At 54.5% G+C, this 22,136-nt stretch overlaps 1 protein-coding gene across 1 annotated transcript in view; it reads right to left on the bottom strand.

Annotated features, from left to right (window-relative positions):
- The window catches only part of SLC6A2 (solute carrier family 6 member 2), a 37,084-nt gene extending 16,335 nt beyond the window's left edge, over positions 1-20,749 (bottom strand). Inside the window, exons 1-4 of the mRNA XM_075536915.1 lie at positions 20,476-20,749; positions 11,982-12,113; positions 10,895-11,132; positions 1,443-1,581 (exon numbers count right to left, since the gene is read on the bottom strand). Of these exons, the coding sequence (XP_075393030.1) occupies positions 1,443-1,581; positions 10,895-11,132; positions 11,982-12,113; positions 20,476-20,749 (783 nt within the window). The remainder of the gene's footprint in view (positions 1-1,442; positions 1,582-10,894; positions 11,133-11,981; positions 12,114-20,475) is intronic.
- Between the last annotated feature and the right edge of the window lie 1,387 nt (positions 20,750-22,136).

Raw genomic sequence — 22,136 nt, 5'->3', positions numbered from 1 at the left:
TTGAGGCTTGTCTGCTTGGAATATGCTCTTGGAACCGTGCCGGCAAGCTGTGAGAAGTCCACCAAGGAGCGACTGTGTACAAAATGACCAGTGTACCCTGGATGGTAGCTCTAGCTTAGCGTCTAGCCGGCCGCCAGTACAGCCAGTGTTGGACCTTCTTGGACACTGCACATGGAGTGTGTGCTATCTCAGACATTTCTCAGGGAGCAGAACTGTCCAGATGATCCCAGTCAACTCAAAGGATTATGAGTGATGGTTAAATGGTTGCTGGTTTAAAGCAATATGTTTAGGGGTGGTTTGTTACATGGCAATAGCTAACGGCAACGCTGGGGAAGAACATCTGGCTCCCATGGGTCACACAGGGCCCACATGGGGTTGTTCCCACGATGCTCTGCAGGCTAAGAATCATCATGAGCCATGGCCTGCATATACACCACCTCTGACTATACCCTGCCCTTGATGGGCATACTACGGGGGATCCTGTCACTCAGGGCCAATATGCCAACTCTAGCCAGGCCCTCTTGAGTCATCTAAGTCTGTGATCCTCTCCCAGGGCACCGCATAGGACTTTTCCTCATTGTCCTTGGGGTTTCCCATTCTCTGTTCTCTGATTCAGGGAAGCTTTGGTGGAAAAGTCATGGGTTACATGTCCAGCTGCTAACTGCAAGGTCAGCGGGTCAAAACCCCCAGCCATGTGGAGGGAGAAAGATGAGGTTTTCTACTCCCATAGAGAGTTACAGTTCAGAAACCCACAGAAGCAGTTCTACTCTGTCCTATAGGGTCACAAGGAGTCAGAATCCACTTGATAGCAGTGAGCCTGGGGTTCAACTTGAGCCCCTGATGGGGAGACTTACAGAGGGAGTGTGTGCCCCCCAACAGATGTGTTACAGTCCCACCCTCAGCTCCTGCAAACACGACTTTGTTTGGAAATGGGCCATTGACGATGATGGTTAGGTGACCACGAAGCTGTAGCAGAGTGAGCTGGGTGCTGATCCACCCAGAGTGGTGTCCGTACAAAGGACTGGAAGAAGCAGAGGGACAGAGAGGCAGGGGAAGGATGCCCATGGTGCTGTCACTGCAAGAAGCGGGGTTTACTGTGAACCCCCAGAAGCCCCAAGAACCCAACCACTCTCCCTCACAGCCTCAGCAGAAGTCACCACCGCCAACACCTTGAGCCCCGTCTGCCAGCCTCCACGGGTCTGTAAGGTGACAGGCTTCAGTGTGTACTGCTTGGCCACAGCCACACTGGAAAACCAGCCCCGGGGCATGGGGGGCAGTCCTTCGTGTGAGACCACCCAGCAAGTCAGTGGTACGCCCGGGGTTCAGCCCAGACGTGGTGCACCCAGCTCCCCTAGCGACCTTTCATCTACTACAAGATTCTAAATAGAAAAAAAAATTCTTTTAAACTAACCTCTGACTGAAAGAGAAAGAAGGGTTATTACCTTTCCTGACGTCTTCACACCTTTCCAGAGGCTGAAAAACAGGATGACGACAACAACCATGAGACAAAGCAGGAGCTGCCACTGTGGCAGGCCAATGTTGTGGAGTCCGTCACTCTCGTGCAGGTGTAGGACGCTGCGTCTGCGGAACAGGGGACAGTGGGGATGTGGGGTCAGACCACCGAGGCCCCAGCCAGTGCATCCAGAGACGGGGGCTGAGCTGCTCAGCCACTGTCTCTCGGGCTGGACCCTGAGGCACCGATGCCCAGCATCATGTAACCCCTCTTGCGCTCCACCATGCTTCCTGCCCCAGACTGCCGGCCCTGTGGGCTGTGACGAGGGGGGGCTTGCTTCAGGAGAAGCCCTGCATCTGGGGAGACACCGGCTTTTTAAAATTCTCAGGACTGACTTCGCATAAGGGCATGCTTGATTCTGGGGGGCAGTAGTAAGACCGAGCGGTCTCTGCCCTCAGTCTGAAGCTAGAGGACGTTGATCAACATCTATGTTGCCATAAAAGACCCCTGGTGGTGCTGTGGGTAAGTGTTCGGCTGCTGACCCAAAGGTTGATGGTTTGAACCCACCAGTCCCTTGGAAGGAGAACGATGTGACAGTTTGCCTCCCTAAAGATCACAGCCCCGGAACCCCCACGGGAGACTTCCACCCTGTCCTCTGGGGTCTCTCTGAGTTGGACTCAACTGGATGGCAGCAGGGTTGGTTTGTGTTTTCGGTTGCCTTTGTTCTTCTGAGGTGAAACTCTAACTTTGTCACTGTCCTGCCCCCCAACTCCTCCGGGACTTCCAATCACCCCAAACAGTGCTTCTCACTTGAAGCAGGGATTCTGCCGGGACCCCCGGGGACTGTTTCCACTGTCTGAATTCTCTGGCAATGTCTGGGGACAGTTGGGGCTGTCCCAGTTTGAAGCTGCTGGTTTCTAGTGAGCAGAGGCCATAGGTACTTCTGAACACTGGCATGCCCTTCAGGGCATTCCCAACAAGGGGAATTCATTAACCAGCCCCAAAGTTGAATCATGTCAAGTTTGAGGGTAAGACATGCTGCTGGTGTGGACAGGATAAAATGTTAGCATTTCAGAATCTGGGGCCTTTTCACACCCCAGCTGGCTGTGACAGGTCCTCTCTGACTCACCATACCCTCCAGCCTTTTGCTCCTGGTACCAGCAGACCACTTGGCATTCCCGGGAACTCAGTGCTCTAATTGCTCTGTCTCGTCCTGCAGCCTGGAACACATTTCCTGGCCCGATTTGTCTGCCTGGCAAATGTTATGCACCCTTATAGTCTCCAAGCCCTGGTGGCCTGGTGGTTACAAACTGGGCTGCTGACTGCAGAGTCAGCAGTTCAAAACCACCAGCCACTCCATTAAAAGGAGCAGGAGGAGGCTTTGTTCTCCAGTAAAGAGTTACAGTCTCAGAAAACCCACAGGCACAGTTCTACTCTGTCCTAGAGCGTCACTATGAGTCAGCATCGACTCAGTGCCAACAAGTTTGGTTTGGTTTGAAGTCTCAGTGAAGGAGCCCTGGTGGTGCTATCAGGTTAAGCGCTGGACTGCTAACCACAAGGTCAGTGGTTCAAACCCATTAGCTGCTCCTTCGGGAGCAAGATGAGGCCATCTCTTTCTGTAAAGATTTACAAAGCCTCAGACACTCTATTGAGGGTGGGTATGAATTGGCACTGACTGGACGGCAGTGGATGTTAGTTGTCATGAGATGGGTGGGCACCAGACTGGGCTCCAACATATCAAGATCATGACACTGACACAGGACTTGGCAATGTTTTGTCCTGTATTTTAAACAGGCATCGTGGTGCAGACGCAGCTCAAGAGCAACCAACAGCAACAACGGTCTCGGCGGAGTCATCTAAAACACCAGCATCTGTGTGTTGATTCTCTCGGGAAGAGAGGAGAGTGTGGTAGAGGGCGGGCATGGGTGGAAGAGGCAGAGAAGCAGAGGCAGGCGTGGAATGCCCAGCCACCGAATTCTGCTTCTTCATGATATTTGAGAAGCTCCGTGTTGGGTGGCTGCTCACGCTCACTCACGGCTATCAAGGTCATCTCCACTGGTAGTGACGCTATAGGACAAGGTCAAACCGACCCTGTGGGCTTTGGGGAGTAGAAAGCCTCATCTCTCTCTCAAGGAGTCACTAGTAGTTTCAAACTGCTGACCTTATAATGAGCAGCCCAACGTGTAACCACGGCCACTCAAAGTCAAACTAACTGCCCTTGAGTTCATGCCGACTCAGAACAGCCCCTGGAACCATGTACAAGGCGATCACTGTTTACGGGAGTCGAAATCCCTGTCTTTCTCCCTCACTAGGGGTCCTGAAACAGTGGCAAATAGGTACTGAATCAACTGTTTGCCCTGAAACAATCTAAAATGACACTTAAGCCCAGTCAGATGGTCCAAGTACCCATCCCAGGTCCCCAGCGCCACACACACTTCACTTTACAGCACACATTGGTATAGCAGGGCTGGTGTCGCTCTTCTGTCCACGGCGAGAGCCAGCCCCCTGAGCTAGTGGGCCAGGAAAGGAAGGACAATCCTGCTGCTCTCCCCAGCAGGCCCAGGCCTTGGGGGTTCAAGGCACAAGTTCAAGGGGGGAGGGGTGTCTTCAGAAAAGCCATGGAAAAATGGAATTAAAGATCATGGAATTTGCCTACAAACTTTTGGAAGTCCCTGCCTCCCTTGGGTTTGTTTCAGTGTTTCCCGCAGTTTAGTGAAACGAAAACCTGGTTAAGCAGACAGTCCAAGTGTCCCTCGAGGCGCTTTCTCACTTGGCATTGATGTGCAGAAGATTAGAATGGGGGGCCGGGGTGGGAGCGTGGAGGCCTCTCTCCCTCACCGGGCACTGGTCTGGGGTAGAATGTCCCTACCACCACTGAAACGTCCGCCAAGGGATGCCCTTTCACAAATGAAGCTGCAGACACAGGCTCAGCTGTGGGCTGTTTGGCTCCCAGCCCAGAGCAGGGGTAGAATCGTGGATTTGTTCCTTCCAAAGATATGTTCAGTCCATCAGGTTAAATGAATACAAGATGGGAACACAATTGGCCAGGAGGCTCTGGGGGAAGAGAAAGAACTCTTCAGAGCTGGCGCTCCGAGGGTCCCAGAGGTTGGGTTGGGTCTGCAGTGACTGTTTCCAAGCAGAAACATCTGGAGAAAAGGGGCCAGGCGCCATTAAACAAACCAACCAACCACCCAGAGCCAACCTGTGACTCTTCTGGACACGGAGGTCAGAGGGAAGCCTGAGAAGAGCTCCTACCTACCTGCAGGACCCCACTCTCTGAACCCGAACACACCCCCGTCGGGGATCGGACAGGACGCAGGCCTGGGTGTCGAGCCTTGAGTCAGACCACCTGGCTTCAGAGCCCGGCCCGGCGAGGTTCTCTATCAATGAGAATCACGCTTCTTCCCATGAGCCATGGGACCGAGTGGGGCTTGGCTGTGCAGAGATGTGCAATGCCGGGTTCTGCAGGCCAGAAAGCTGGTGCGTGTGCGTGTGTGTGTTGGGTGGGGGTGGGGGTGTTAAAGGGAAGTGAAGGAGAGGGGGAAAGGCAAACTCTTTTAAAAAGCTCTGGGCTCCGCAACTCACGACATGCCCTAGCTTTGCAGCCCCGCCTCCCGGAGGGCTCTCTTCTTCGGGCACATTCTCTCCAAGGCCGGGCCTGGAAAAGCTTGAGGCCTGTCAAGAAGGTAACCTGGGTTTCCAACCCTCCCCCCACCACGCTCCCGCCCACCAGCCCCGTCGCATCGCCCTCCTGCTGGGTCTCTTGGCAGAGGCACTAAGACATTAAGCCGTCAGAGGAGGGACAAAATAATAACAGCCTAGAGAGGAGACTATCGTTTTCCATTTAATTTATATGCGCAAAGGCTGCCAAAAGCAAAGAGAAAAATTATGTTTGTTCCCCTACAAGAGCCTAAGGGTGAAGGCAGGCAAGGGGATGCATGTCCCAGCCACAGCTTCTGCCCCACAAGCCTTTACAGCAGCGGTTCTCAACCTGTGGGCCGCGACCCTTTCATACAGTTCCTCCTGTAGTGGGGACCCCCAACCATTGCATTATCTTAGTTGCTATTTCATCACTGCAATTTTGCTATTGTTATGAATCAGATGACCCCTGTGAAAGGGTCGTTCGACCCCCCAAAAGGGTCGCGACCCACAGGTTGAGAACCGCTGCTTTACAGGCTCCGATGGAACACCGCTCACCAAACGGGAAGGCCCATAGCCTGCACGCTCCACCACAACCACTCCAAAGATTCTAGAATTTTCTGAGCCACTCTCCTCAAAAACGATGGCAAAGGAGCTCTAGATCTTCCATGACAGGACACTGCAGCACTATCAAAATGGCCCGAGCAAGAATCTTGCTCTGCCAGAGGCTGAAGAGCTCAACGGCTAAGATAGTGGCTCTCAACCTGAGCTGGCCATTCCAATCACCTAAGACACTTAAAAACCTGCATGCACCAGGGAAACCAGCATCTCTGGGCACAGCGTCCAGGCGCCCGTGGCTGTGGTTTGAAGCTCTCTAGGTGATTCCAGAGGGCAGCGAAGGTTTAGAAACACGGGACTAAGAGACTGGGCCTGCCTTGGATCCAGACAGCCTGCCTTCCAACCCACATTGATGTCGCCTCTGGTCTGGAGGCCTTGGGACAGGCCACTTCACCACCTTGTGCTGTCATCCCCTCGGAGTACCAAGCTCATCGGGCGATGATCAGGATTCAAAGAAAGCACCCAGAAGGGGGTTTGCATAGTGGCTGGGACATAACTGAAGTGGGACCGATGTGCCTTCTAATTCTATGAAAATTTCTGAATAATCCTATCAACTTTAAACTGCTACAGATGCACCATGGTGGCACATCAGCAAAGCACTCAGCTGCTATCTGAAAGGTTGGCATTTTGAACCCGCTCAGTCGCAGTACTGTGGGAGAAAGACCGGCCATCTACTTCTCCTGTGATGACAGCCTAGAACCCCCAGCGGGGCGTCCTGCTCTGTCACACGAGGTGGCCATGAGTTGAAAATGTCCATGGTACCCAACAACAACAACAACAACACGATTGCCAAAACCCAATACAGCCCAGAGGCTGAGGTGTAGGCTCTGAAGCTTCAACACCTGGTAGGACCAGGGTGAGGACAGGGAGGCTCCGGGAGGCAAAACTGCAAGAGCAGCTCACCTCGGAATCCTGCGGACACAAGCTGCCGGGGCTCGAATCTCGGCTCTGCGCAGTCGTAGCTGTGTGGCTGTGGGCCTGCGGTCGCTGGTTGACTTCTATACAGTGCAGCTAATACTTACAGCCTCCTCATCTGTGCAGCCGGGGGAAAGTTCCAGAAACTGCCTTGGGATGGAGTGAGGCTTCGATCCAGAAAATGCATCCAAAGAAGGGAGCAGAAAGCCCGAGGCCCACGGTGAGTGGTGGGCAGTTACTACTGCGGTAGAGAGGGGGACAGAAATGGTGCCCTCCCTCCAATCTGTGCTCACTCCTTTGGAGGGTCATATGGCTGGCACTTTATTACTAAGTCAAGGATCCGCCTTGGCGCCATGATTAAGAGTCTGGCTGCTAGCTGAAAGGTCAGCAGTTCAATCATCCCAGCTGCTTCGAGAGAGAGAGCTGTAACAGTCTGCTTCCCTAAAGGTTACAGCCTTGGAAGGCCTGTGGGCAGTTCTATGCTTTTCTATCAGGCTGCTATGAGTTGGAATCACTTTGGCAACAATGGTTTCTGTGGTTGTTTGGCTTGTCTGTTTGTTACTAACGTAAAGGTTGGAGTGCAAACCCGCCCAGCAGTGCCATGGAAGAAAGGCCTGGCGGTCTGCTTCTGTACAGAGCACAGCCAAGAAAGCCCGGCGAAGCAAGTCTACTCTGCAGCACAGGGAGCTGCCTTGAGTCAGAGCAGCTTCAGTGGCAGGGGGTTCGGCCTTCTGTTTTATGGAAGAAAGCTAGGTGATGCCCTGGGTACGAATTTTGCAACTTTCCTATGTCCAAAATAATTTCCAGATCAAACATTGTGGTGTTGTTTCAATGTGTGTGTTGGTTTCTTAAAGATGCTTTGTCTTCCACCCCAGCCTGTGCCTCCCATGCACACACAGTTCAAACCATCTCCGTGGTTGGCTGCTTCCTGCCTCCTGAATGTCACCACTTCCCTGCCCCCAGCCTCCACCATAAAAGACCCAGAGAGACAGCCCAGGAGGGGAGGGGGTCAGAAGACAGCAGCAGGATCTGACTGACCTGGGTTCAACTTGCAGCTCCATCCCCTGCTGGCTAACCCCTGAGGTGTTTCTCTGGCTGACCACATCTCACCATTTATTTGGGTATCAAATGTCAGCTCCTAAGAGAGGCCTCTTTGTGCCCCATCATGGGTTGAAATGTGCCCCCCAGCCCCCGACTACGTGTCAACTCAGCTGGGCCATACTTCTCAGTGGTTTGGTGATTAAAGCAATGAGGCAATCAGTCCCATGATGGGATCTCACATGATCAGCCAATCAGTTGTAAGGGAATAGGGTGGAATGCAACATCCCTACTTGGCTCACAGCCCTGCTCCAATTGATGCAAGGGGACGGTCCCTAGGGTGGGGCCAGAATCCGACACATAAGCAAAGAGAGAACTGAACAGAGAAGGAGGGGCCTAACGATCACCAAGAGATAATAGCTGGGAGCGGAGCACCTAAAGGCAGCAGGGGGCTGATGCCAAGACACATGGGGGTCGCCAAGGGACTGGCAGCCTGCAGATGCTGGAAAGAGACAAGGCCTTACCCACTGAGCTATGAGCCAACAGAAAGAGGCTCTCTCCTTAGAGCTGGTGCCCTGCTTCAGTGTTTGGCCTCGATAACTGTGAAAGAAAGAGGTTTCATTTGGTGTCGTGCGTGGGGGGCTACTCTAACGGGCACATAAGGTGTGAAAGCAGTTTGGGAATTGAGTAATAGACAGAGAGGCTGGAAGAGTTTTAAGGCGCCTAATAATAAAATCCTAGATCGCCTTGAAAAGATGGTTGTTGGACTTTTCTGGTCACCAAAGCTATTCTGGTGACGGCTCAAAAGGAAGCGAGGAACGCTGCAATGGAGATGGTTACAGCTGACAAAAAGCAGCGGCAGAGAAACTGATGGCAAAAACAAGGGGCCACATGCGAGTCGACTCACAGAGCCAGAGAAGCACTCTGAGGGCTGAGGATTACCGATAGAGTGGGGTGCCTTGTGGCTCACGAGCTTTGGAATATTTGCCTGAGAAAGGTAGAGGGTGAGGCCACCGAAAGACATTTAAGAAGCCAAGAAGCTAAGGAATCAGGAACTGAAGGGACAAAACATAGGAAGCAGAGCTGCCTGTCTCAAAGGATAGGCCTATGACCTCCAGGTCTTAAAAGGGAGGGTCATGACATCAGGGATTTCAACGGGTGAAATCTTCACCAACTCTAGTCTGGACTACGGGGCTGGAATACAGGGCCCAGATCCAAAGCCCACACTGAGGAGGCATGGCTGCCATGGTGAAGGCCAGCTGAATGGGCTCCACTAAGGCTAAGGAGGTGAGGTAACTACTGAGTTGGACGAGTAGAATGGGGCTGCCCAAAATCTAAGAGTAATGGCCATTCTAGGAGCGTGAAAGGTAGAGCAGAAGTCCAGGGCAGAGAAGCCTTCCCCAGAATCCAGAGCGGATAGCCCATACCAGAGTCTGGAGCGCAAGGTCATTGCCTAGGTAGTCTCAGAGAAGCGAAGATTGTTTTCAAATCTTGAAAGCGAATGTAACTCGTAATGTGCATGAATCTTTTACTTGCGTGGTGGCTGTTGTACCTTTTTCCCTCTCATTTTTCCCATTTGTAATGGAAATGTCTATCTGTGCCTCTTCTGTCACTGGGTTTTGGAAACTTTTATTGTCGATTTCACAAGTTCACAGATGAAGAAGAGTTTCGGCCCAGGAGACTATGGACTTGGAGTTGATTTATGACTTTAGGGATGATATGATTGGGTGAAAGTGCTTCATATGTGATGAGGACATGAATTTTGAGAGGCCAAAGGGTGGAATGCCCCCACACCCCAAATACAAGAAGGCATCAAAAGGTTTGTGGGAAAAGGGAATAGAAATATCATCTTATTTTTCCATGAACTTTTTTCCCCCCATGAACTTTTTGAAGTCCCCTTATAGATATCAACTTGCCTGAGCCTTGATTCTCAGTGGTTTGACAATTATAGAATGATGTAATCACCCCTAGCGATGGGATCCTATATGATCAGCCAATCAACTACAAGGAGACGAGGGTGGGGTGCAGCATCCTTACTCAGGTCACAGTCCCGATCCCATGGATGTAACATGCGATTCCGTGGGGGTGTGACCCTCACCACCTTCCATCTTATGAGACATAAGAGAAAAGAGACTTGCACAGAAAAGAAAGGCCCGACTCTCATCCAGAAAGAAATATCAGGGGTGGAGCATGTCCTTTGGATCCAGGGTCCTTGAACTGAGAAGCTGCCTAGTAGCAGTTCTAATGCCGTGACCCTTTCATACAGGTCCTCATGTTGTGGTGACACCCCCCCAAGCATAAAATCATTTCCGTTGCTACTTCATCACTGTCATGTTGCTACTGTCATGGATCATGATACCCCTGTGAAAGGGTAGTTCAACCCCCAAAGGGGTCACAACCCACAGGTTGAGAATTGCTGGCCTAGAGCCAGAAGAAGGCTTACGGTAGGACACACAGAGATTTCCAAGGAATGTCAGACCCACACATGCTGAATGAGACCAGGACCTGCCGCCTAAACTGTGCACTGCCAGAGAAAAGCCCTCCCTTAGAGCCAACACCTTGAATTCAAACTTCTAGAATCCTAAATGGTGAGAAAATAACTTTCTATCTGTCGAAGCCATCCACGTGTGGCATTTCTCGTACAGCGGTACTAGAGCACAAGATCTACCGCAGCAAGCAATTCCTACCACATCCTGGTTCTAGGTCCTTAAGAAGACTCACCGGGGGCCCTGGGGGCACAATGGCTACGTGCTCAATTGATAACTGAAAGGTTGGGCAGTTGAAACCCGGCCCACATCCCTGCCAGAGAAAGAACCAGGGATGGGTTTCCACTCAGGTAACATCCCAGAGAACACTGGGAGGCAGGTGCACCCTGTCACATGGGGTCAGGATGTGTCAAACTCTACTTGCTAACAGCCTCCCCATCCTGATCCGTACCCAGGCGGCTCCCACCCTCCTGCCCCAGAATATAACTTCTCACTCTATCTTGTCCTCCATTGGTCATATTCTCAGCCCATAGCTGAATGCCCTTCACCTAGCTTCCCTCAGTGCCAACATCTCACAGAACCAAGTCGCAAGTATTCCGACCAGAGTCGGACCTCCTGCTCAGCAAACATGACACGCTATGACTGCCTGGCCCACCTCCTCTCTGAGTTTTCCAGGTTCTGGGCCAGGTGTCTCCCAGCACCACCGACCTCAAGGACCAGGTGAGGGGGGCGGGGCGTGACTCACTCATAGAACTCTGCTGCCGGTGTGAACTTGTACTTGGAGTACTTGGTGTGGTTCCCCAGCACGGAGATGTTGAGTATCTTGGGATCGGTGCAGTTGGGGCTGTTCCAGGCATGGCCACAGTCAGTCCAGGGCAGGTGGAAGGTGAAGGAGGAGAAGAGGTAGTAGAGTGACCAGGCGATGATGACGTTGTAGTAGAAGCCAACGTAGAGGGCAATGAGGATCACGGCATAGCCAACTCCTGCAGGGAGCACAGAGAGGTCAGTCAGGGGACCCCCCGGGCCCAGCCCCAAGCTTCCTCTGCTGCGGAGTTGGGTCCAACCACTACATGATTCAACTTTTAAATAAAAATGTTGTCATGGGGTTGAGTCTAACTTTTTGCCACTCCGTGTCTGTCAGAGTAGAATTTTGTTCCGCAGGATTTTTCTGTGGATGGAATTTTGGAAAATAGATCTCCAGGCCTTTATTGTGAGGTTCATCCAGGGAGACTTGAACCTCCAGCCTTTCAGGCACCAGTCTTTCGCGCATGTGAAGTATGTGCATTCCCCAGGGACTCCTTTAGGAATAACCTTTCAGGAATTAGTAAAGGTGTTCAGTGAGACTCAATCTCCCACTTCCCTGATGGAGCTGCAGGCACGGACCCAGGCGTGGCTGAGTACTGCTTCCCCAAGAGCCCCAGAGAGCGGTTGAGAGATGGGCAGGCAGCTTCAGCCAAACCTGTCATAAAACCTGCAACCTGTAACGACACTCTAGAAGTGTCAGGGGTGCACGGCACAGGTACTAGTGTTTACATCCACGTGCAGGGCACTTCTGAGACTTCTGGAAGGTATTTCCCACCGAGAAGAACAGATTCTGTTAATTCATGCCACTGTTGGAACCCAGGTTCCCGGCATGCCTCAGGTCTCCACCCACCTTGGAATGGCAGCTGCTCCTGGCCTCCTTGCCAAAGGCCCCCAGAATCCCACAAGAACGCGGGTCTGCCTGCGATCTCAGTGGCAGAGCAGATGCTCCGTGTGTGTGTGTGTGTGTGTGTGTGTGTGTGTGTGTGTGCAGGGAGCCTTCAGAATGCCCTCACCTCCCAGGTCTTTACCTTTGAAGAGCGGGCAGATCTTCCACACCGTGGCTGCCCCCTCCCGGTTGTACTGGCCCAGGGCCAGCTCCATGTAGAAGAGGGGCATCCCAGCAATGATGAGGAACAGGGTGTAGGGGATCAGGAAGGCACCTGGGTACACAGAGACAGGACGTCACCCCTGGCCCCGCTCAGTCTCCGGCCTGCCTCCCAGCGTGCTTGGGTCCTCGCCCGCAAGAGCTGTGAGGACCTGACCCGGCTGCTCACCCAGGGGACTCTGACCCAGAGCGACTGAGAAAGGACCACAGGGAGAAAGACAGCTGTAGACACAGCGGGAATGGCTGTGACCATTATCAGAAAACGGAGATTTGGTGATTAAATTCGTTAAGGCAACATCGGGATGAAGAAACACTAACGAGGTTTGTTTCCCAGCCATTGCTAGTCTGAAGCTCGGTGAGGAAAACTGTGGATTTATTTACCAAATGTCTTCACCATGGCCCTTTTCTTTCCTGGGTCACTACTCAGCAGATGGAGCATCCCCCCTCCTTCGACATCAGAGAAATCCCCGGTCAGAGAAGAAGGCGCATGCCCAAAGCCCCAGCTGACTGAGCTCCTGTGTTTGCTGTGGTGATTGGATGCCATCCAATCGCTTCCAACTTGAGGCCCCACCACGCTCGCAGAGCGAGCGGCCTCAGGGGGGTTTCCAGGCCTTTCTGAGGAAGATCACCAGGTCCGTCTTCTGCAGAGACTCTGGGTGGGTTTGACCCTCTGACCTTTGGGCCTACAGCTTACCTGATTCTTTTAAGGCCATAGGGTGATTCCCCAGACAGACATCAGCTCACTGATCTCAAGTCTCACAAAAAATGCAGTGGTTTGTAACAAGAAGCAGCTAATGGGGAGCGGGGTGCCTCTCGTCTGTAGTGTTTGCGTAGCTGGGATGAGAGGCGGAAGCAGAATTCCCATTTAGATCTTCTGACTCATCGAGCTCAACACCAGGTTGAAGGTTAGACTGACGGTGGCACCCGGAGGTCCTGTTTCTGACCGGGGAAGATGCCACCCGGAAAATTAAAGGAACTTGGGGAGGGGTGCGGGGAAGTCCCCAGGCCAGGGGCAGCAGTCACTCAGCCTTGGGAGACTTCACTGCTGTCTAGACACGTCTGCGTCCCAGAGACCTGGGGTGACGTTCCAGTGTGTTCGTGGGAACTCAGGCCGTACAGGCCCAGGCTGCCAGCATGACCTCTGCAAACTGCCACCCAGATGGGGCCAGGCCATATCCCAACCCCTCCCGCCCATGGCCTTTGACCTTGGACACCAGTGCTCTCTGGCCCACCCACACCAGGACAATGCTGAACCAGGAAATAGTAACTGGTCACACCACCAGCGACAGTCATATCAGATGCCAGCAGCTCACACTTACTGGGCAGTGTTCAGCTCCCTTCAGTCCTCACAACCACCCTGAGAGGCAGAGGTGAGCTGCAGCGAGGTGACAGGTCCCTAGCATCACACGCAGGCAGCAACTCAGACCATTCCTCTCCATGCCCTTCCAAGCTCTTCCCCTCAGAGAGCCCAGGCCACTTAGGGACCAAGAGCGAAGTGCTGTCCCCAATGCTGAGGCCTGTCCAGTCTGCAGCTGGAGATGGGATGGTCAGGCATGGAGACCCTACTGCAGTGACTCTCAACCTGTGGGTCGAGACCCCTTTGGGGATCAAATGACCCTTGCGCAGGGGTCACCCGATTCACAACAGTAGCAAAATGACAGTGATGAAGTCGCAAGGAAAATACTTTTATGGTTGGGGTGGGGTGGGGGGGTCACCACCATATGAGGAACTGTATGAAAGAGTCATGAGGCATTAGGAAGGTTGAGAACCACTGCCCTAGAGGAAAGGGCGCTCTTCCCATGTCTCAAGCAGGGGTCTGCTCCGGCCAGTCCCTGTGCCTGCCTGGGAAACCTCCCAGAGGCCACAGGAGGAATCTTCATCGTAGAGAAATTCATCGACTTGACCAAGTTCTCCCAGCTGCTAAGTGAGGACGGATGGAGGCCTTGGGCCTAGGTCTGCCTGGCTCTAGAGCCCACACCCTGCCCCTTCCAGACCATTCCACTTCAGGTGAAGGACTATGAATGGCCTGAATGAGATGGAAGAGGGAGGGCCGAGGGGATTCTGGGACCAGCGATCTGGACCAGCAGTACGTGTTTCTCAGAGACTGGCACAACCCACCCACCCCCTGCCCCCACTCAATGCCAGGTGACCCTTCTTGGGAATGGCCCTATGTCAACCTTTCTCCCTGCCTCCTCCTTTCTTGCTTCTAATCTCTGCCCTTCTCCATCTGCATTCGGAGAGGGCTGATCTGGCACCTGAACCCATGGACGGTGGCATCAGTGGGGGTCCTACTGTTGCTGCTGCTGCAGGTGGGTGGGGGGCATAACTGTGGGGTTGGTGAAAGTGTTGAGTCCTGTTTTTCGACCACCTGTTAAAGGGGGAGGCCGATGCTAAGTTTTGCATCCTTTCTCATGTAAAGCCGTCCGTGGGAGTTGGCGATAACTCACTTCTACCAGCCAAAGGTCAGCTGGTTGGATGACAGGGGCTTGGCCTGCTCTGACCATGCTGGAAGCACTGCCTCTTAGCATCTCACATGCAGCATCCCCCAGAGCTTCCAGAGGACGGCAGGCAGGTGAGGGAGGAAGGCTCAGTGAGCGGCCTCTGACGGCGAGCCAAGGGTGGCGCTGCGGAGCACACTGGAGCATTTGCTGAGGGATCGCGGGAAGACGAGCTCCTTCAGAGAGGCAGCAGGCACTACACAATAAATGGGGCCTTGAGAGGAAACAGTCCAATAATCTCGAGTCTGATGCAGGACCAGACAACGTTGTATCCTGTGCTCTGTCAGGAGGCCATGAGTTGGCCCCAATTGATGACAACAACTAAGTCTATTTTATAGATGAGGGGGAAAAACACCTTAAAAATCAAAAAACAAAATCAAGTCAGTACTGACCTATACATAGTGACCCTCCAGGATAGGGCAGGTCGGCTCCTGAGACTTTCTGAGATGGTGACTCTTTACGGGAGTAGAAAGCCCTGCCTTTCCCCTCAGAGTGGCTGGTAGTTTCGAACTGTTGACCTTATGCCCAGCATGTAACCACTGAGCCCCAACTTGATGGAAACGAAATCAACAGCAAGCCTATTTTCTAAAGGAGGAAACTGAGGCTTGGGGAGGTTAAATTGCTTGTCCAAACTAGCAAGGATGATGCTCGGCTTCAAGCAGGAATCTCTCAAAATCTCACCCTTCCTGTTGGCCCTCTGGAGAAACAGATGCGCTGAACTGTGAATTAGCCTAAAGACCCAGGTCTCCATAGAGATCACTGACATTATCATGGCCCAAGGGAGCATGGGGAAGGAACAAAGCAGAAGCCTCGGCACTGACCTTGGCCCAGCCCTGCCTCATGCCAGGAAGTGTTCTATTGTGCCCAGCCAAGAAAGCAACACCAGCCAATTTACCAGGTGTCTCCACTTGGCCCACTTTCTCCACTCTTAACCTCTGGGTGGCATTGCCAACAGGTTGGTGAGTTGCCCAGTTTGGTCATCTCTGGGTCTACCCCTCCCTCCTGGTGGTTGGCAGCCAGCTGGCTGGTGGGGATCCCCCTGCCCACAGGGAGAGAAAGGAGGACCGGGTCTGTACAGGCCTGCTGAAGAGTGAGTTGCCAGGCCCAGGCCACTTCCAAAGCACGGTGAACAGATCATGAAGACTTGAGGACCCTGAGATGACTGAGCTGGAGCTGAAGGCCCAGAGTCTCCTGGGGGCCAGTGTCTTATTCTGCAAAGAGGCTCCTCTGCAGAGGCTCTGGAGGAGGGCAGGGCCTGGCTTGAAGGGGCACTGAGGGCAGCAGGGGGCTCTGGTGGTGGAGCAGTGACGTGTGGGGCATCTAGCCACAAGGGGAGCTGTCTGAAACCGCTAGCTGTTCCTTGGCAGAAAGATGGGGCTCCCGGTTCCTGTAAGTATCGTCTCTGATATCCACAGGGGCAGCTCCACCCTATCCCGGAGGGTCGCGATGAATGGGCATCCACTGGACGGCAGGGAGTTGGGTTGTGCTCTGGTTTTCAGGGCAGCAATGATACAGGGGGCTAGGACTCATTACTAACCTAAGCGGAGCCTTGGGGGGTACTCAGCTGCTAGTTGAAAGGTCAATAGTTTGAACGCAACCTGGTTTACTCTGTGGAACCTAACAACCCCGCTAACTACCCCCCCACCCGCCAGCAGTGCTGTGGAAGAAAGGCCTGGAGGTCTAAGTGGAAAAGCCCTGTGGGTGCAGCCCCCTCTAACCCACGGGACCCTCGTGTGCTGGAACCCATGGCTTCAATGGCTATGGATGGAGACTGGCGGGAGAATCTTTGCAGGCAGGTCTTTCTCCCACTGGATGGGTCTGACGCACCGGCCTTTCAGCGAGCAGCAGAATGCTCGGCCGCCACTGGCATGATGAGACAGAGCTGTGAAGTGCCTGTCACCCAGCTGGTGCCCTGTGGGCAGCAAAGCTGCTCGCCTGTCATCACACCGGGGCAGAGGAGAATCCTGCCACCCGTCGCCATTCCCCTAGCACAGGGCAGCTAACCCTTGAGTTTCTGAAGCTGCGAAGCCTTACAGGAGCCGGCAGGCTCACGGTTCTCCTGTGGAGGGCTGCCATAAGCCCTCGATTCTAGCATATCACCACTCCAGCTCCCACTGAGGTCACTGGCACCTTCTCTTCCTTCATCAATTTTCTCTCCGAAAAAAATTCTGCTCCTTCCAAATTCAGAGCCCCACTCCTGCGCCCGCCCCGTTGTCAGCGTGCTTGGACACAACGATGAGCCAGACTGGGTACGATGTGATGTCGCACAACTGTGCCAGGAAGGTGCTCTAAGGCTCCTTTTATGCACAAGAGATGAGTGACTTGCCCAAAGCCATGTTTCCAGGGACTATGGCGCTCCGCTTCAAGTGGGTCTCTTTGGACCTCAAGGCCACAGGACCCCCGCCACAACAGCAGGCATGTCTCACAGTCAAGCAGTCATTGACCAGTGAGAATCCCCACCGGCCACTCCTCTCTGTCAACCTGCCCCTTCTCACTATGAACCCAGAAGCAGGGGCAGAGGAAAAACTCTCCAACCCTGAGCACAGCCCAAGCACCTGGTTCTGCCTCCTCACTGACGCACATGGCTTGAGAAAGTTCTTAGCAACACCCTAAGAGCATGTCATTTTCCCCTGGCCCACGAAGCTGAGTAGCTGGCTTTCAGGAAGGTGTTCAGACAGGCTGATCTTCCCCTGTAATTCATTCAGAAAATATTACCCAGGGGCCCGAACTATTGGCATCCCTGTTGATTCAAAACACCCTCGAGCCTTGGCCAGCATAAATAGCCCGACTTGGAGACATTGCCACGCAACTCCTGGCACCAGAGGGGCACATGGAGCAGGGTGTGTTAAATAACAGGGCAGGCGGGCCTGGCTCTCAGGCAACAGGAAACCGGCTCTCTCATCAGAGAGAGATGTGTCTTCAGGTCTCCTAAGCTCACCTTCCTGCCTGGGCAGGGAGCTGTGCTGTGCCCAATGTCATACTATGAGCAGCAGGGCTGGGATTTGAACCTGGGTGTTTTGGCTGCTTTCCCAATTGTAGAAGGTCCGTCTGCATGCCTGCTGGCCCACTTCTGGGCTCATTTCAGAACTGCTAAGGACAGCTGATCCATAGCAAGCGGCCAGGAGACCCCAGAAGAGATGCATCCCAAAGGGGACCAACAGAGCATCACACCGGAGGGTGAGGGATGGGGCGGAAAAGGAAGTGCCTCCTACCTGGAGATGGGGCTACACACCCCACCCGGAATCACACCAACCTTGAGGAAACACACTCAGGTGAGATCCCCACCCTGCTGAACAGCTCAACTCTGTCATCCTGTTCCCGTCTCTCCCAGCACACCCTCCAGTCCACCTGCCCACCTCACCACATGTTTCCTGATGCCCTGGGCAGGACGGGGCCATCTTTTCCTTCCCCTCCACTTGTCCCTGCCCTTCTCTTCCAAGGAACTCATTCTAACCACCAGCCACCTCCCACCAAATGCTCCCTAAGCAGTCCCTCCTCAGAGAGTCAGAGAGGTTGCCTCTTCCATCCTTTACACACACCATTGTTGTGATGTGACCACAAGGCTCCCTCGGGCCCTCCTCTGGGTCTGGCATGGGCATCATCATTGTGAGATTGACCATAACCCTCCAAGTCTGACAGCGTTACCAAGAGATTCAGAAAGCTGCCCCAAATCACCTTGCTAGGAACTGGAATCCAGGGCTTAGGCTCCTAACCTCTACCCAGTCCCCCGATGCCCACCACCACCACAGTGAGGGCCGTTGGCTTCGCTAATTGCCATGGGTGCTGATGCTATGGTGTCCAGATATGGCATCAGATCTTGGGAGGGTGAGACCCCTTCATTCTTTCAGTCAATAGGAGTTTATTAGCCAGGCCTTCTCTTCAGCAATAGACACGCAGGGATGAAAAGGCCAATTTGTGCCTTCCAAATGCCTCACTTTGGGGCAGACAGGCGTGCAATGAAACATGTGGAGGAACTACTCAGCGTGAGTTATGTGTGGGCCTAGGAGTGTAGGCGGTACCTTCCAGCCAGCATCACCAACCCCCTGAGACCTGGGACCAAGCTGCCGTGTTATTCTCTCTCCCTGCATACAGTGGGCACCTCCGATGATCTGTGTCAGCAGTGGGGGCCAGGTGCGCTCACCTAGTGCCAGTCCCAGGCCATTGGCCACCTGGGGTGCTTTCTGATTCAGCAAACACTTTCTAACAATGGGAGTGACTTGTGGCAACATGCCAATGCGGACCTGGAAGTGATTTACACTCCTGGTCCTGCATCTTGCTAACGCTGCCTGCCGTGCCTAGCTGGGTGCGTCGCAAAGAGAGGCAGGGACCCAGAAAGCACTGCTGAGGGACAAAGACTGGGCTTGACTGTCTGAGGTGGTTGCTCAGGGCATGCTGGAGGATCTCTTGTCGGTCTGTCCTTCATCATCTGCCTGCCTGTTCAAAATCTGTGGGAGCTGCATTTCCTCCCTCCTCAGGTCCAGAGGGCCAGTCCAGGATGTTGCAATTTGACCAGAAACCCTTGAGAAGCTGCAGGAGGGCAGCATCTCGCCCCTGGTGCCTGAAGGAGTTTCTCTCCGTCTCCTGGCCGGCAGTCTTCCTGGGCTTCGGAAGAGGAAGGGCCTGCAAGGTTCAGCCCCGGCCCAGACTCAGCCTTGTCTCAGGATAGCTGATAGTGAATATCCTGACTCGAGGGGGTGCCCGAAGGGCATGAACACAGGCCCTCATCCAAGGGCTCCAGAACCCCAGAGAACTGGCCTTCTCAGAGGGAGAGCTAACTGCTTCCATACCTTCCCCAGCACCCTCTTCTCATAGCCACCTCCTCCCTGTGCAAACACCAGGCAGTGTGCATCCCAAAGCAAGTGTCTGGAGCACGGACAGTCAATGGCAAAGGCTCCCTGCCCCAGTTCATCCATGCCCCCTTTCTCTGCTTCCAACCCCGCTCCCTAGCTCTCTTCCTTCCTCCCTCTGACTTCTCTGGAGCTTGGCATTGTGATCACTGCCAGGAGGCATGGCACCTGTATGGGGATGAGGGGATTTCAAGAGCTGGGGCCTCTTCTCCACCCCCTTTCTCCAAAAAGACATTGTCCCGGGCTCTCTGAAGGCCCTGCTGGATTCATCTCAGCAAAGTAGCAAGACTGGGTGTTTTAGGCGCCCCTGGGAAGTCGCTTGTCCCAGACCCCCACATGCTGGTACCCCTGGGCTGCCTTCCCAGGTGTGACTGAGGTGTGCTGATTTCCAGACTCTCATCCCAGGGCAGGTGGATCATCTGGAGCCCCATCACAGCAGGGTCAAGTCGAGACAGGCTGTTGTCCCCTCTTCCAGCCCATCCTGCCATGTGGTTACTACCTGTCGAGGTGAGGCCATCATGGAGGCCACCCACCTGAAGGACCCAGCAAGCTTCTGGTACCTAAGGACCCAATTTCATGTAGCTCCTCCATGGACAAAAGTGTCCTTGGACAGGGATGTTCTCTCTTAGTGCCTCTGTCCCTAAGTGGCTGGTGCCTAGGCTACAGAGCTCTCCAGGCCCCTTCAAGAATCCAAGTTCTTTCTACCCTCCTACTCAGGTCCCAGAGTGCTGGACTCAGGGTCCCCATGTCCCTGATTGTCATGTCCAGGCCCAAGCATTGCTGGTGCCCCTTCAAATCTCGCCTCCCTTCTGGCAGAGGGACCATGCAAAGGTCAGCTTTCCTCACCCAGCTTGGTGGTCCCCATTCAGTCCTTCAACTCTGGCACCCAGCTGTGCCCCACCTCCGTTCTGCCCTGGGAACTTGTTTCCGTGAGCCCACGGCCCACGGCCGTCTCTTTCAGTGCCTCTGACTTGAGTGGGTGCCTCCTGTTCCCTCCCCTGTGCGCCCCAGTTCTTCTCCCTGCCCGCATGCAAATCCCCCACCACCACCCGGACCCCACCAGGGCACTCACCGCCGCCGTTCTTGTAGCAGAGGTAGGGGAAACGCCACACGTTGGCGAGGTCTACTGCGAAGCCAATCACAGACAGCAGGAAGTCGATCTTCTTGCCCCAGGTCTCCCTGGCCTGAGAGTCATCCCCGTGGGGCGCCAGGACGCATTGGACACCGTTGTGTTCCTTCACCACCACCAGCTCCAAGGCTTTGCGCGCCTGCAGGGGCTGCTGGGGGGCCGGATCCTCCTCGCTGCTCTCTGGCTGCACCTGCGGGTTCATCCGCGCCAGAAGCATGGGTGCGGTTGGTGGTGGGATGTGAGCAGCACCGGCGCCCACTCAAACTCTGCCTGGAGCAAAGGAAACAGAGGCGGTCCGCTGCGTCCGGCTGGCGCTCCAGAGCCCTCCCGGGAAGCGCCAGGCACACTGGACACCGCGCGCGCGGAGCTGATTCAGTTTCCAGAAAAGGCGCGCGTCTCTTTGAAATGTTTGGCAATAGAGTTTGCTGTCCACCCGATGCGGACCAAATGCACAAGGAGACCTCGGGGCTGGGCATTTGTAGAGCTCTCTCACTTCCCCGCCCTCTAACTCGCCCAAGGTAGGGCTTCCCGTGGGGCGTGGTGAGGGGGTGGGGGGTGGCAAAGGCTGTTGTTTAGCTTGCCTGCAGCGCCCGCCCAGGGCCTGCGCTCCCCTTCGACAGTTCCCCCAACCTCACACCTCTATGCTTTCACCACCCTAGTTCACAGCTGGGTGCGGCTGCGCCTTGGCCTCCCTGGCACCGTGGAGCGCCCAGGGCGCACTCACCTGTCCTGCAGCGAGGGGCTCCCTGGGGGTCCTGCGCCCTCCCTGCCCCGAGCCTACTGCACGTCTGCAAGCTCTGGGGCGCAGACTGGGACTGGCCTTCCAGGCGTGGCGCCCGAGCGCAGCCCTGGAGAGCACTGGAGGCGCGGGGCGGCCAGAGGGGGCGCGGGCTGGCTGGCTTTGGCCGCGCCGGTCGGGGCGGGCTAGTAATGTAGCCTGCGCCCTGGGTAACGCGCCTATTGCATTATCCCAGCGCGCAGCCCGCTCCGTCTGGACCCTGTTAGCTCTAATGGAGACTGACAGCGCGACCGGGGCGGGGCCAGGGGCACGGCGCGGGCTTGGGGAGCGACAGGAGCCCCTCTCCGGGCCCCCATGGCAGGACTCAGGCACGCCCTTTCCATCGCCAGCCAGACACGGAACCAGAAGACTGCCAAGAAACTCCCAGAAGTCTGGTCTGAACTCCAGCTGAGAGGGGGACAGAAAGGGACAGCTAGAAGCGGGAGGCTTGGTGCAGCAGGGACTCTGCCATCCGCAGCTAGTTACTTAAACCCCTCAAGTCAGAATTTCTTCATCGACGAAATGGGGATGTTATGTCCAGGGCCCAGGGCTCCGGGCTGGCGACTAGCCGTGTCCTTAGGTTTATCTTGTTCTACTAGCTGGGGTGTTAAACGGTCACGACCCAAGCATTGATATGATCGTTGGGCATTGGAGGCTGTGACTTCTGTCCCATGAGACTAAGAATGGAGAAATTGCTGCGTACTTTTGCCCCCATGCATTTGCTAGCTAAGCACCTGGCAGTGTTCCAGACTCTTGACTACATGAGTGGGCTAAGCATTCAAAGACCCTTGTCTTCCTGGAAACAGTGTTCTGTCAGTGAGACAGG

Source organism: Tenrec ecaudatus, chromosome 18 (genome assembly GCF_050624435.1).
Source record: "Tenrec ecaudatus isolate mTenEca1 chromosome 18, mTenEca1.hap1, whole genome shotgun sequence".
In the NCBI taxonomy this organism is placed as follows: Eukaryota; Metazoa; Chordata; class Mammalia; order Afrosoricida; family Tenrecidae; genus Tenrec; species Tenrec ecaudatus.
The sequence above is the reverse complement of the archived record's forward strand: the minus strand, read 5'-3'. Positions and strand labels throughout refer to the sequence as shown.